At 44.7% G+C, this 16134-nt stretch overlaps 1 protein-coding gene across 1 annotated transcript in view; it reads right to left on the bottom strand.

The window, feature by feature from the left end:
- Positions 1-2364: 2364 nt before the first annotated feature.
- lars2 (leucyl-tRNA synthetase 2, mitochondrial) overlaps positions 2365-16134 on the bottom strand; it is a 33584-nt gene continuing 19814 nt past the window's right edge. The window contains exons 10-21 of the mRNA XM_086217299.1: positions 14952-15056; positions 14388-14503; positions 14007-14290; positions 10977-11075; positions 8349-8486; positions 8164-8267; positions 7676-7855; positions 7343-7512; positions 6142-6219; positions 5951-6062; positions 4914-5041; positions 2365-3216 (exon numbers count right to left, since the gene is read on the bottom strand). Of these exons, the coding sequence (XP_086073425.1) occupies positions 3037-3216; positions 4914-5041; positions 5951-6062; positions 6142-6219; positions 7343-7512; positions 7676-7855; positions 8164-8267; positions 8349-8486; positions 10977-11075; positions 14007-14290; positions 14388-14503; positions 14952-15056 (1694 nt within the window). The 3' untranslated portion in view covers positions 2365-3036. The remainder of the gene's footprint in view (positions 3217-4913; positions 5042-5950; positions 6063-6141; positions 6220-7342; positions 7513-7675; positions 7856-8163; positions 8268-8348; positions 8487-10976; positions 11076-14006; positions 14291-14387; positions 14504-14951; positions 15057-16134) is intronic.

Genomic DNA, 16134 nt, shown 5'->3' with positions numbered 1-16134 from the left:
GCTTTCTAGAGAATACAGGTAAATAAAACCAAGAACACACAATACAATCAATACAAATAGATACAACAGATACAATACAAAAAAATACAATCAAGAACAAGAATATACAACAATAATGAAAAAGACAGACCGCACAAGTGAGTTTTAAGATTTAAAAGTTATAGGATACCAAGTTTGCCTTTGGCGTTCCAAAGGTGGTGGTGGGTGGGGGTGGGGTTTGGGGGGTGAACTGCATCGGCCCAGTCACCTTTAGACAAATATTAAACAAGTTAAACTTGCAGTATCTCCCATAACGGTGGCCCAGCAGTGGTTACCACTGTTGACTGGGTTCCAGCCAGTTCCTCACCCTGGTCCTTACTGTGTGGAGCCGATATCTAAGGGCTTTCCTCAGGTGCTCCAGGTCCCGCCACCACCAGAGACATACACATAGACACTGGCAGACAGACCTGGAGTTGGTCCCAAGGTGCTGAACCTGGTCACTCAGTGCTCCATCGTGAATGGAGTTTCATTGTACAGTTGAAGAATGACAAAAAAAACAAAAGCAAAAAAACATCAAATAAATAACTTCCATCATGTTCAACGGAGTAACCTGCAGCTGAAAATGTAAAAACCAAGTTGGTATCATGCATTTGTGTGTCAAACTCTCTCACTGCAGCTGAACCCGAACAGCTGACTAGACTTATCCTTGAATGCAGAACATGTCAAACTGTCGTCTAAATGACGAAATACGTATTTCACGTCTTTTATATGAGTATTTGCACACAGTTTGGTTTTTATCCTCAAAACAATTAAACGGATTAATGAACTGGCTCATACAATGAGCTCATACAGAAAATATCCACGGGTGACAAAATTACCAGCGTTGAGGTCATTGTCTGAGATAACGCAATATGGCGTTACTGCTTGTCCCCCCTGAGGAGACAGAGTTTAGTCCAGGGATTCGCAGAAGAGGGCGACTGACTGAGACACTGAGTGCTCCACCCCTTATTCCACCAGAAGAGTTTCTCAAGAGGAAGGGGAGCGATTTTGTAACTCATCAGAGACAGTTCATGCTGTACATCTCATGAGTAAGGAGAACTACGACTGCAGTCAGGAGAGAAAATGAGTCACGGTGGAATACTGTTGCCCGTTCAATAAACCTAGTTGTCATGGAAACTGCAGACCTGATGAAAATAAGAAATTCCTCCAGGGTCTGTCAATGACAAAATTAATCATCAGAAAGAATGTATGAGTAGAAATCAGAGCTTTTTTTTTTTTTTAAACAAAAACAGTACTTATGTTACTAAACACGTGGCGAACCCTGTTTTCCTGGTATTTCTGAGCCATTTTTGAGTGAAATGGCTGAGACGTTTCATACTTCAGTGTGCCTTCAACATATTGTTGAGGATGATTCAAGTTCAAACTGTTAGTTGATGTGATTATTAAGAAACGGTGAAGAAATGAAGAGAAATGAAGAACCACAGCAATAATATAAAAAGAGGAAAGATCACGGGGTTAACAGCCACTTCCTGTAGATCAGATTAATTCACACAATCAGAGTGAAAGTGTGAAGGAAATATTGGCACATTCAGAGGTGAGCTGTCACAGGTTAAATGACCTACGGGTCTTTGGCTACCACACTCTGATTTGCACGGTGATAGTCCATTTTCTACCACTTATCCTGTTAAGGGTCACGGGGGGGCTGGAGTCTATCCCTGTCCTTCAGGTGAGAGGCAGGGTTCACCCTGGACAGGTCACCAGTCCATCACAGGACCAACACATAGAGACAGACAACCATTCACACTCACAGTCACACCTACGGTCAATTTACAGTATCAATCAGCCTCGTCCCCTCTTGATGTCTTTGGACTGTGGGAGGAAGCTGGAGTACCAGAGAGAACCCACGCAGGAACAGGAGAACATGGACACTCCACACAGAAAGATGCTGTGCTGGAGCCGAGGTTGGAACCCAGAACCTTCTTGCTGTGAGGCGACAGTGCTGACCACTGCACCACCGTGCCACTTTCACTTAATTTAAACAGACAGAAATACAACACACACACACACACACACACACACACACACACACACACACACTCTCTATGCTGCTCTTTGCTCTTACTCCTGGTGTCTCTTCCTGTTATTCTCCATCTCCTGTTGGCCTTTCCTGTCACCTGATGGGTTAGAGATAGAGCACAGAAATATGAAGAAGAAAAAAAGGTTCAGAGGATCATTTTCTCCTCCTGTCTGCAAATTTTTAATAAAATTCCATCCTTCTGTTATTTACAGATACAGCGGGGTTCTTTTTTTTATCAGTCAAAAGTGCAGCTATAAAAATAAAAGCACTTCCTCATGCAGGAGCTGACCTTGCAAGTCTGATGGCTGAGATCACATTCCTTCGTTTTCATTCACACATTGATACCAGAGCACAGAGCTCATCAGAGTCACACACGCTAAAAGACGACTTGTATTAACAGGAGATGTGGGTGCTGCAACCCATGAAAGACAAGAGCTTGAGCATATCAAATCACTGCTTACTCATGCAGCCTTTAAATCCGAGCCAGTGGGTGTACACAGGGATACATTTCAGTTCTTATGTGTTCTGCTAACTGTGCTAATGGCTGAATCATGTTGGCACCACGTGGAAAAGAGCAGTGACACAGAAAAGCAGAGTCGATGATCAGGCACTTGCACTGGTGCAGAAATAGAAAAAGAAGAAAACACCTCAATTTGACCCTCTGATGGTAATGGGACCCCCTCAGAGGAGGCTGTGGATGCTGACGTGCAGCAGGTAGACCATCAACACTGCATGACTCAGCAGACCGGGAGGTAAAAAGATGTGGGTGTGATGATGAAAGTGGTGTTATGAGAGACAGGGGTGGACTGTGAGGTAGTGTTTGGGTTCAAGAAAGGTTGAGCTAACAGAAAAAGCATCATTTCATTCATTTTTATTAAAAAACAATAACAATATTTATAACAGTTTTATAAGCCCCTGTCCTAGTTTATGACATACAAGTTCCTCCTCTGTTCCTGCAGACAACTGAGCAGTGACAAATGTCACTCCTCAATGAGGAAGTTGATCAATGCTGTTCTGGGAGAGAGGATGACTCTCTTGATGCGGTGCTCGCTGAGAGCCTTCTGTCCAAGCGGGCTCTCCAGGACCAGCTTCTGAACCTGGTCTGAATCTTTAGACATCTGGCTCGGCACTGTCACTTTCCCGCAGAATCTGTTGTTGATCTGGTGGTAAGAATTAGGAATGAAATCAACTTGTTCAGCTTTCAGCTACAGTTCAAATTGTCACTCCTCCTGTGGCACAACAGTCCCAAAATAACACTCGTCAAACCTGTAGTTAGTGGTGGGTACAGAGAGGGCGCTGAGTCTTTGGAAGCAAGTCTATGTGTGCACAGAGTGTATGAGAACATCTAGAATTCTTGCTCGTGTGTGTGTGTGTGTGTGTGTGTGTGTGTGGTGCGAGTCTTTGAAAGTGGTTTAAAATTAATGGTGTGTGTGTGTGTGTGTGTGTGTGTGTGTGTGTGTGTGTGTGTGTGTGTGTGTGTGTATGCGTGTGCGTGCCAGTGTCTGAGTTGCTCAGCTGTGGCTTCCCTTCTGGGACAAACCCAGTCAGTGATTAGAGGACAGAGGGAGAGAAGGTGGAGGAAACCCACAACAGAGGGCTCCGTTAAGTAAAACCAACATCATCATTATCTGCAGCATACTGGAGATCAAGTCTATGTATTTTATATGTATGTATGTGTGTGTGTGTGTGTGTGTGTGTGTGTGTGTGTGTGTGTGTTTTCAGGGAGTGGCACCGATTGTGTAGGAAGAGCAAACAAGAAGTAAACAAATGATCTTTCATGCTTGTCTCTGGGTACGTCATTTCACACACACGCACACATACACACACACACACACACACATACACACAGATCTCAGGGGAGATGACAAGCTTGGAAGAATGAAGCTTTTACATATTAGTGCCATTAGCTAACAATCAGACTGATGTGACTCGTGTATGTGTGTGTGTGTTTGTGTGTTTTTAAGGGCTGGTGCGACTGATCCATGTCGATTTCCTGAACAGTCATCACAGCAGGATATTGTCTCTGATTGTCTGCACCACTTTGAAACCACACACACACACACACACACGTTCCTGATGATGACATACCCTACCAAAACAAGGGCTTTCACTATTTATGCTTCTGAGCTCATGGGAAGAACAACAAAAAAAAAGGTCCAAGAAATGCAAGTAACAAAGGGTATAAATAAACCAGTGGCTCTGTTCCTGGCTTTTAATTATTGACCCTTGTCTGTTTAGCTTAAAGCACCACTTGACATGTAAATGCACAAACATGCACACACGCAAACATGCACACACACTGGCTAATCACAGCCTCGCTTGAAAATTACAGACTATGAATGTAATCATGGACTCAGATTTAAGAGGGGAGAGTCTGAGAGTGAAATGCTGTTGTATGCAAGATCAAGAGTGTGTGTGTGTGTGTGTGTGTGTGTGTGTATGCGTGTGTGTGTGTGTGCGTGTGTGTGTGTGAGAGAGAGAGAAACAGAGACTATTAATACATGTATTTGCAAAAAATAAGAAAATATGGATGCTGAGCTTCAAAACCAAAATTAAGACAGTTAAGTGTCGAAACTTTAATTTGACAATTTTTGTTTCATACTGTTGTCTTGAACAGATTTTTTGAGGGTGTGGCACCAGTCCATCGCAGGGCCATCAGGAGCAATTAGGGGCTCAATATCTTGCTCAAGGATACTTGGACATGTTCACTGGGGGAAGTGAGGGTCAAACCAGCAACCCTTCAGTTGCTAGACGGCCACTCTACCTCTGAGCCAATGCCATCCCCTTCTGGGCCAGTATCTAAATAGTAAAGAAGCATTTCTGACACTTCTCAGGGTGCATGTGCAAGACATCCTACCTGCACAGAAACCTCCACATCGTCAGGAGCCTCCAGGTACTCAGGATCCACAGTGGGCCAGGGCTGCTGCAGCACGTCTCGGCTCCACTGTAGGGAAGAGCCGGGGGGGTGTTTCACCTTGCAAAGACCTGTGTAAGACACAGCAGAGAGACATTGGCATGACATGTCGACTTACTATCATCACACACATGAGATCACATCTTCAATTCAGAGAAACTGCAAAAGACTTCTCAGATCTGTTCTATTTCATTGCAGAGCCCTGATAAAGGGTCAAACCGCCTCGCTAACACGATGCCTCCAGCACTGACCCTCGGTTAGACCAACAAGTAACGTCCCCACTGGAGGCACAGGGGAAGGACATGAACTTCCTCTTTCCTGCAGCGTTTATGTGCATGTAAATTACAACAAACAAGAGTGAGAAGCACGACTTGTCTGAGTAGCAGAGGTCACGTGTGCCTCACTCGTTAAAAACTGGTTTTAACATCCCATAAATAAGCACAAACACAGAGCCGCTCACTAAAAACACACACGCCTCTACCTCGCAGCCATCGTGTGCCTCAGGCTATCAGCTGGATATTTGTTCCCGGCGTCTCTTTTATTTCAGCTTTGCACAGAAAGTTTGTGGGTCATCGACAATGAGGGGATGTCCTCCAGGGGAACACGCGAAACATGAGGCTAGATCTTCCCCTCTATTGTTTGTTTTCTCTACTCAGCAGCACGGCTTTCAGTTTCTATAGGACGACACTGAATGTACTTCAGGTGAACTCACTGACCTGATTTGATGGAATAAAAAAGGTACCTCACAGTTACCTTTCACTCGTTTCCTTAATGGCAGTTAGTTACATCACTGTTGGGCAATGACTGCTGTAAGATAAGCACCAGTGTCGATATTGTCTGACTTCCTCTTTCCAAATTTTAAAGTCCACCTTCTGTTACTCCATCATCCTGACATCTTACCTACATTGTGGCATATATATATTTAGGGTTAAATTGTTTATAAACAAAATAAATAAATTTGTGCAATATGTGACACCAACCTGCCCAAAGTTCAGAAGCCAGATGAGGAGCCATGGGTGCTGTCATCATAACCAGCGCGGCTAATGCTTCCTCAAACTCCACACTGTGCTGCAGAACTGTGACTGATGCACTCTGAACACACAGTGTTCAAAAAATGTCATTTCTGTCATCATAAAATGTGATTTTCCAATGTGCAGGAGTGGACACTCACATTGAGGGTATTGGTGAGGCCCATGAGGCGAGAAATGGCCACGTTGAACAGGAAGTCCTCTGTGAAGTGAGACGTGACCTGAAAATATCACCAACAAAGACACACACACACACACACACACACACACACACACACACACACACACACAAAAACCCAGCAGGTGACACAGTCAGTTATTCTGTGGGGTTACATTCAGTTTTATTTACATCCTCCTCTACGTGATCAAATGGAATATTTTCCTGTGAAGAATCATGACAGGCCTCCTCCCGTCAGTGTTCCTCTGCTGGGAAGACGAGCCCTTTTGGGAAGGGCCTTAGGGAGGAGAGGGGAGATCACCGAGGCTTTTCTGAGGGATGGATCAAAGGACAGGCGTAAAGCCAACAGCCTGAGGTGTGGAGGGAGAGAAAATCAAACCTGGCAGCAACAGGCAGCTATTTATATAGTGTGAAAAGCGACTGAGTGGTTTTCAAATCAATTTCCATCCCCTTCCCTTTATACTCTTTACTCTGGGGGATTCAAGTTACGCTGGATGTTCGGCAGCGGAGGGAAAAGCTTCACTGACAGACTATGTCATGATTGGCATTTGACCCTTCTATCACGCCATGTTCACTGATTGAATGAAGGAAGTCAAAGCAGATGAGGGGGACAGAGGAGTTTGAAAACAGGCTGATTACTGCCCCCTATTGGCCAGGAATGTTCCAGTAGCTAACCATTAAAAGAAATCAGGTGTTTATACATCTGCGGCCTTTACCGTTGGATGTTTTCCCTGATTTTTATTGTCAAAGTCCAGTGAAACATTACCTCATGTGTGTATGTGTGTGTGTGTGTGTGTGTGTGTGTGTGTGTGTGTGTGTGTGCGCATGTGTGTGTGTGTGTGTGTGTGTGTGTGTGTGTGTGTGCGTGTGCGCGTGTGCGTGTGTGTGCAGGAAGGCAGCGTGGCTTGTGGACCTTAGGGACATTATAACTTTCATAGATCCCTGAAGGAATGAAGCAGGACACTACTGTTGTACTTTCAAAATAAAAGTTGATGCAAAAAAAAAAAATTCTGAAAGACACAGTGATTTCTTGATTGATAAGACAGATCCTGCAGGCTGAATGTGGTATGCAGGCTGTCAGCTGATGCTCCATGAAATAACTGATCCCGCCACCAGTCCTGTTCAGCAATTTATTCAAGCGAGAAGCCGCTCTGAGGAGGTCCTACCTCCTGAATAGCAAAGTTCTTGTTCTCCCAGATCTTCTTGCACTCTGCCAGTTCTTTCCTCTTTAGTAAGGAGGGGTTGATGACATTCACGAGCTGTCGAGCCCCCCTCAGCTTGGTCACTAGATGCCACAGCCGAGACTGCCACCGTAAAACTCCAGGAAGTGCGTCCGCTGGTGCAGTGAACATACACACACACAAGGAATAATTTGCTAAACTGGGAGAAAAAAAAACTGGCACTCACATCTTGGAGGAAACACTTCATGACATATTGACACAGATTAATCTTAGAAAACTAACATCCTTCAGCCTGAAAGCATAACAATATCAGCTCACTCTTAACATTCCAGAGGATGTCCTGTTCAGGTGGTGCAGCGTAGAGGATGTAGAGTCGAACTGTGTCCACGCCGTACTGCTGCACCACCTCTTGAGGATCAAGACCGTTGTGTTTAGACTTGCTCATTTTCTCCCATGTCACCTCAACACGACCACCGCCAACAGACACCGGCTCTGTACCTGTGAGAGGCGAATTAGGAGTTAAAGATCAGAAACTACTGGACAAAACACATAAAATACAGAGGTTTTACTTTGATAAGCTAAAAAAAATACGGGGGATACTGGTGTCGCAACAAAAGCACATTAAAAAAAAAAAAGATAAATGCTGCCTTGAATCCTTTTGTGTTTATGTGTGTGTTTTCATGATATTTATGTTCTGTTTGTGTGGTTTTATCAAGCAGCGCCACACCGAGAGAAGCCCACTTCCCTCTGATCAGTTAAGGATGTGACACATTGACAAACACCCTGCAGACTCCGGCAGCACATACCTGTGAAGTCTATTTCTTTTCTCTTCAGGTACATGTTGTTGTCTGCCTGTTTAAAAGTCTGACCCTTAATCAGACCCTGGACCAGCAGCTTTCGAAAAGGCTCCCTGGAAATCAAGAAGGTGTATTGATGGACACAAAGAAACACAGAAAGAGTTGATGATGAGGAGGATGATGATGTTTTCTACCTGTGCGTCACAAGACCCTGGTCCCTGCAGAAGTGGCAGAGGAAGCGAGCGTAGTACAAGTGCATGACAGCGTGCTCCTTCCCCCCAATGTAGACGTCCACAGGCAGCCAGTGATCCACTAGGTGGCGCTCAAACGGCCTTAAGAAAGACAGCAGGTTCACTCACGGAGCAAGAACCAGGAGCAGCGGGTCACATAGATGACAGGTCCTTAAACACATGAGGATTTTTTTCACCCTCAATTTAGTCCTACAAGCAGGAAGCAAACATGCAAGCAACATGACTAACTTCCTGCTCCTCTAGTGACATTAAAGTATTTGCAAGTTGGATGAAGAACACAATAGATGTCAGGAGCGAGAGGTTCAGTTTTTGTTTCCTGTCTGTTAGAATAGATTGAGAGCTGAAAGAATCCCACAGTATGGAAGAACATTTCACAAATGAGGCCCCATGTTGGGTTGGAAAGTTAAAAAAAAAACAAACAAAAAAAAAACAAAAAAACAAAAAACAAAACATGAAGTAAGTCGTTCTGCACCATCTTTCTCTTCCTTCACCCTCGTAAAATATAGCTACCAATGGATGCCAGCTACTTTATTTCCTTTGACTTATTCCAAACAAACTTCTTTAAATATCACATGTACAGCTGCCAATTGCTCGGGAGATTGTTTTCACTCCAGAAAAAAAAAAAGAGAATCCCGATGAGCAGAACAGCTCTGATGTCCTGCTGAGAGGCTGAATCACTGTGGCAGGACTCAGTGAAGCAAAGCAAGACAAAAAAAACAAAACAACAAACGTCCACAATTTAACTGACAAGAGTATATACACACACGGCCTCTAGGGGGCAGGCTGAATCTGACACACGCATTGAGAAAACTGAAGCAGCCTGAAAACTCTCTCTATCTCTCTCTCCCTCTCTCCTCTTTGCTTCACACAGAAAGGTCATACAGCAGGAAAGTGTGTTTAAAGTTCAGCTATAAAGACTTCTACACTCAGCACATCATATTAGCAGGAAAGGGAGCAGCAGTACGTATACTATATATATATATATATAAATATAGAGGAGTCTGCACGTCTTTAGCTTGCCTGGCATGATGGTCAGCAGACTGCTATCTGTGTGTGTCACCTATCACACCAGTAATTACTCTCCTCCACACCTCTCTGCCTCTCGCTCTCCCTCTCCGCTGGATGGTGTCTGGTGATAATTGAACCAACAAGGGAAAAAAAACTGTTATGAACTCACAAGGCTGAAAATAATTCGGCCTGTTTGTTGGCATCAGGCCAGGCACTTCTAATATATGGCAACACATACACACACGCGTGCACACACACACACACACACACACACACAGTCCTACTTCCTTCCTCTCTCACTTCCCTCTTTCAACATGTCTTGCTTCCCACTTTTCCCTCCCTCCTCCTGTGCACATACGGCTCAGCAAGATGACTGAAATACACAAATAGTGTAATTACTTTTTCTGTTGTGCCATAATCTGTCTCGCTAAGAAAAGTGATGGCGAGCAAGCAGCTTTACGGCTGGGTCAGGGTACTGGGAAATAAATCTCTTTTGTTAAGCTCAGGGTATCGCCAGCATCCCAGCAGGTGACAGCCGTGGCGGCGTAATCTGTATTGGCAGGGAATTCAACTTCTAGCCGTGCGCGCGTGCACGTATGTGTGTGTGTGTGTGTGTGTGTGTGTGTGTGTGTGTGTGTGTGTGTGTGTGTGTGTGTGTGTGCATAAACACGCATACACATGCATAGTTGAAATGATTTAATGGGAAAGAGTGGGTGATATGTTTGAGATTAGCTTTCCTTAAGCTTTGGATACACAAAACAACTTTCATAATCCTGACAGATTATAAAGAGACTGGGAGTATACTCTACACTAACTGACTGGCTTCAGCAGTTTTTTTTCACAGTGGAGTTCACACATGTAACTACTGGGAATCACAGATTACGTGACTTTTCACTCAACCTCAAGGCAGCTGGAGGCATCAAACTCTCATGAAAAGTCTTGTGAGAATGAGAGTTTGCAGAGTAAACAGACATGGAGGCTGGAGAGCTAGCGGTTGTTTTAATGTGTGCCAACATTTGTGCCGAAAAATATGAAAAGTATGAAAAAGAGCATTTGGGGGAAGTTACGGAGGAGTAGACATGGGGAGTATGGACTTTATGGACTGCAGTACATCCTGGAGCCAGTGCCAGGCTCACGCTAGGTGCAGAAGATAGAGACAACGATAGAAAAAAATCTCTGTTTTCAGTGGCGAATGAAAGCACACCTTCACAGCCGCTTACACCCGCAGACTGTGAGAAGGTCAGGAGTCAGTCCCCCTCGCACACTAATGGGTTTTTGGAAACTGGTGCAGACTAGGATGGAGTCGGCACGATTAGAAATCTTGATAAAGTTATAAAGTGTGACTAACTAACGGACATGACAGAGAAAATGTTTATGTCTAACCGCTTACGGCTGCAGACACTTGTGAATCTTTTCCTGCTTCTCCATGTGAACCGACAGGGTGAGAAAAAAACAAAAAACAATGTGAGGGGGAAAAAAAAGATGAGAAAGATCTCGTCTTTGGTGGCTAATCTAAGGTAAGAGTGGAAGATCCAGAAAATCTCAGCAGTTGGCTTTCCATACCTGTCAGAGTTATGAGGGTCTGTGTATCTGAAGTAATACCAGGCCGAGTCCACAAATGTGTCCATGGTGTCCGTCTCCCTCGTCGCTGGACCACCACATCTGAGAGAAGACACAGAGAGAGCTGACAGACGCTCAAAAAAAAAATAAAATCAATATTAGGCTGACAAATTGGAGTACCGACAAATGAGCGATGCCTGTTTGTATGCTTGCAAAAATGGATCAGTATGTGATTACTGTGTGCAAAGCTGCTTCCATCTGGCTTGGGAGGTCATGTCCCTGTAGACAAGCACAGAAAACCAGACTGGCACCAGAGCTGGGTTCCTGCGCCCTGACTAACAGGCTGTGCTAACAGGGAATGAACTGGCAGGCCTCACACATGATGGTGTGTTTTTGTTGGAAATGCCACCGCGTGCCCCTCTCGGTCCAAGCCAAACAGCTCTTGCTACGTGACGTGAATCTCCCAGCATCACTTTGACAAGTGGAATGGAGGGCATCGGCAAAGACAAAGCTTTTTGGGAAGTGTTCTTGCTTCATATTTATGCACTTAATGGAATACTGAAAGCATCTGCCTTACACTTTATAATGAGTCTCAGTAGAGTTAAAAACAGTGTCCCGGAAAGATGAACAGAGAAGCAGTTCTGAGCGTTGCGATATGGAACAGAGCAGGTGTTCCTCTTCTGGGATGTCTTGTTGTCCGTCTGCCCATCCAACAATTTCCCCTCCCGTGAACATTTATCTCACACAAATTTGACTCTTACTGCCTCAAACATACACACACAAGGAGGCCAAACCCCTCAACCACCTACCATAACAGTCTATAATGAAGCTGTGATGAAGTAAGAGCTGAAGGTTGCCTAGCAACAAGGCTAAGGTGTAGCAAGGTTAATATTTGGGAGCCAGGTGTTATTTCATATGATGAAAAAGCCAGCAGCTCCACAAAACCCTTCCATTACAAAAGGAACCAAAAATAGAAATGAAGAAAAACATTTACTGCACTAAATTCAACCCTGGCGGGCGGAACTTCTCACCCTCTCTCCCACCAGCCAATCAGAAGCCAGATTGTTATGATTTAACTAGACAGCTTGTACTGCAATCAGACTTCATACCTGATGATACAGAGACACTCTCTCTGTGGCCTTTCTCTAAGCCTTGACAGGACATAACCAGGTAACTAAATCTGAAGCAACGTGTTCCTGGAAGTGTGTGTTTGTCGGATAAGCCAGCGGGAGTCAAAAGGCTTTCAAACAGATGAGGCAAAGGAGGAAGCCGTCCACTCCACCAAGGCTGTGTGTACACTATGGTGGCCTCTCTTCACCTGCAAATTCACCCAACAGCACAAACTTGCATGCGCACCTTCTCCGCCAGGTTAAGCCGATGCAGCTGGCAGCCCAATTTACAGAGCTGCAGAGGGTCGGAGACGAGACGAGCACACAGGAAATGACTTCCTCAAGGACAAATGAAGCTCCATCTCTCATCAGCCTGTTCTCTTCTGTGTTCCACTCAAACTTTAATTGGACGTGGTCGACGAGTGAAGAGAACAAATTTCCACAGACACTTAACAACGGAGGGGAGATGAGAAAACAGGAGATAGCGGCAGCATAGCGATTATTGCCATCAATCACCTGTGATGGGATGAATTCTTGTGGAAGTGAGTGAACACAATCTGATGACTTGTGCCATCTGCAACCGAGTGGGCTGTTGTTTTAATCAACATGGCGCCGCGACGGTGATTAGTCTTATTCAGCGAGGAATTCCCATGTCAGTGAGGGACTCTGGAGACGGCAGCTGAGTAGGCAATCTGCATTCCTGAACATTTCTAAACACACTCAGGGAGATGATGCACAGACAGTCTGATTTACATGTGATTACAGCCGCACGCAAAGGTGACTGTGTGTGTGTGGATGTACAGTATCAGTGTGTAAGTCTCATGGCACAGCTGGCTGTAACTGCCATCATCATCTCACGCTGCTCCCGTCACAGATGTCACTCATTATATAATCGCGTCAGAAGAAAAGTATTAATCACAGGATTTGCTCTCGATGCTCTGTGTCCTTGTAAAGCTGTCAGTTCTCTCAGCCTGTCAACCTGCTGAGTCATTTTGTCAGCGCTGGCCTCCTGAGGAAATACAGGAAGTACAGAGGAGGGAAACTGTCACTGGAGGGGGTTTAACCATTATTCAATTCTCACTCAGCAAACAACGCAATGGACAGGATCATTTCCCCTATTGCCTGTGTTGTGCCAGGAAGAAATAACACGTCCTCCTCCCTTTTTTTGCATCCCATTTACAACATCACACATCTGAGCGGAGCGGCTGATCTGCTAATGCAGTATGACTGTGTGAGGAGGTGATGTGGCGTCTATTGATCCAAGGCGCTTCTTCGGGGTCCAGATTTAACTGATTAAAGGGAGGTTGGGCTGAGGAAATTTCTTAAGGGAGTTTGGAAAAATAAAGCCAAAAGAAAAAAACCCAAAATGTTACATAATATTTATGTTCCTCTTTCCAATAGTCATTTTGCAACCCCTCCGATGTACTTTGGAGCACCATGTTTATGAAGACTTTCAGCTGCCTGAAGGTTATTAACTTCTTTTTCCTCCCATTTTATCAGCAACTGTAAATTGTCAGTTCAACCCACTAAGCTGTATCCAACCTGCACTGCACACAACCACATGCTTCGTCCAGAGCAGGCGATGGGGCAGCAGCACATACCCTCATCCGCCATTTTAGTTAGCATTCTGACGCTGACAGCTTCTATCGTTCTGGGGTCGATCGTTTGTCAGAGTGAGCAGCAGAGGGACGCTGAGGAGGCGGTCTTAGTGATGTGTGATGTGTGTGAGTAGTGTCTGTACAAACGATCCCCCTGGAGGCAACACAGGGAACCGAACCAGTGACCCCTATGTTGGTGAGGATGATATATATTGTTTGATATGTTAATTTTCAGCAGGATGTTATAAGTTGGAGACAATTTGAAACATAAATAATACCAATGAAGCATTTGGGTGAGTTTGGCGTTCTCATCTCCATGATCTCACCTCGGACATTTACAGTTGACCCAGTCATGGGCCGCCTCCAGTGGCGACGCACCCTTTCCCGTGAGAGATGGCAGCTTGGGCAACATAACTGGCAACTCCCCCTCCGGGACAGCAACTGGACCACAAGACCCACAATGCACCACAGGAATCGGTGTGCCCCAGTACCGTTGTCGTGATATCAACCAATCCCTGAGCTTTGAGCTAGTGAGGTGCCCCCCAACCTTCTCCTCTCTGGCCTTCTGGGTAATGGAGTCAAAGGCCTGCTTTCTTGTGAGGCCTGAGAACTGTACGAGGAGGAGAAAGAAGAAACAGGTTTTGGTTTTTATTGATAATTAAGACTTATGATTTATCGAGTGATATATAGTTATTAGTCATCATCACCTTGTCAGAGTTGATCAGAGTTTGTGTCCCATCGTCGAGGCTTTCGAGAACAGTTGTCCACTTTAAATTCAGAGTTCTGGCCACAGACAGATCCTCCTCACTGGAGTCCGGTATACCTGGCAGACACAGGTGCAGTGAGAAAAGGAGAAAACCCAAACGAACTTACAAGACACACGTATAGTACAAACAGCCTCCCGAGAGAGCGATAAAAAAAGCCTCCCTGTGAGGATGTGAAGCATCGTTGTGATGGGACTAATCCCTCGGGGTCTGTCACCACTCACTGAGAGAAAAACACCCTGCGGTTTCACATCATTAGTGTGTCCACAATACCGCATGGTGTCGACGTACGGTAAAGGGCAGATTTCCAATGCACATTACGGGCAGCAATAAAACTCTGTACTTCATCTCAAATGTCCTCATTTGTTGTTGTTGGCACAGTTTTCACCGGGGAAACTTTAAAATAAAAGTAGTGGTATCTCTGCTTGTACCAGCTCCAGGACACATAAAAACCAAGTAGGACCTAAAAAATAGAACGTGCAAAAACCGCAAAAATCGATAACTTACCGATAACAGTGTCTAGATAGTCATCAAACTTCTCTTTGCGAGATATGACCAGTGGAACCTCCTGGCCGGTGAACAGGTTGTGAGCGGTGACCTCTGTCAGGGAGTCTGGAGAGTAGAGGGTGGGAGGCGTGAGAGAAGCAGCGCTGCCTCCCCTGGTGGGTCATTATCAACTATCATTCACCGCTGAGACAGAGACCACCTCATGGGAATCCCAATTACCATTCAGACAACAGCGTCTTCTACAACCGAAGACAGCACGAGCTTCAATAAACACATTTAGACGAGGACACAGTTGCAGACATGCAGCTGATACATGGAGGAGAAGGACTGGGGACAAGGTTTGTAATACGTGTGACTGACACAGAGCTGCTCATCAAAGAGCACGCTGACAAAACTGAAATCACACAGTATACTTGAGTGTTTTTAAAGTAACTGACCTTGATTTCCTTAAATTGTCTCTTCAGGTTGTGTCTCTTCAGGTTTTTTTTATTTTGAAAGCTGGTTTTGATTCATTTCTAGCCTTCTGAATAAAATGCATATCAGTTTGTTACATTTAGTCATCTGATGACTGTTGCTTTTTGTAATATTGCGAATGAATTCTCCAGACGTTTAGTCTCAATCAACAAGATAATTAAGGACGAAGGAATTTTAAAAAGAAAAAAACAACAACTTGCAAGCACGTATCCGAGAGGTCCAGTCCTTACCCAACTCAAAAACTGGTGCCCAGTTGGAGCCTAGATTAAAGTTAACAGGACTTAACTGTTGGCAAAATTCCTTTCTGGAAGAGAATGGAGAGGTGAAAACTCAACCACTGAGCCAACAATGCTCACTGTGAATGACTTTTTATGCCCTTGTTGCACTGAAAAAGCGACACATTCACTTCTCACTTCTGAGATGCATGCTGAAGCTCAGTTGGTTTCCTCTCGGTGTTAAAGGGAGGGTTCAGATTTTTGGTTCTGGACAACAACTCTGCTCATCAACATCATTGGTAAGAAGAAAATAGGACTCGACTTCAAAAAATCTGTTCTATCGCTTTAAGAGACTGCTCTTACAGTGCGACGTGGGCATAAAAAAATCATCTCAGTCACTTATTAATCAAACGTCGGAGCAACTTATAGCTTGTGGCCATAAATAATGAAAATATGGAAGCAGTTATATCTTGTGGTCAAAACTGAATCAAGAA

Source organism: Aulostomus chinensis, chromosome 11 (genome assembly GCF_037954235.1).
Source record: "Aulostomus chinensis isolate RoL2024-O1b breed Wild chromosome 11, RoL_Achi_v1.0, whole genome shotgun sequence".
Lineage (NCBI taxonomy): Eukaryota > Metazoa > Chordata > Actinopteri > Syngnathiformes > Aulostomidae > Aulostomus > Aulostomus chinensis.
Note: the sequence above shows the minus strand (reverse complement) of the source record. Positions and strands in the feature narration are given on the sequence as shown.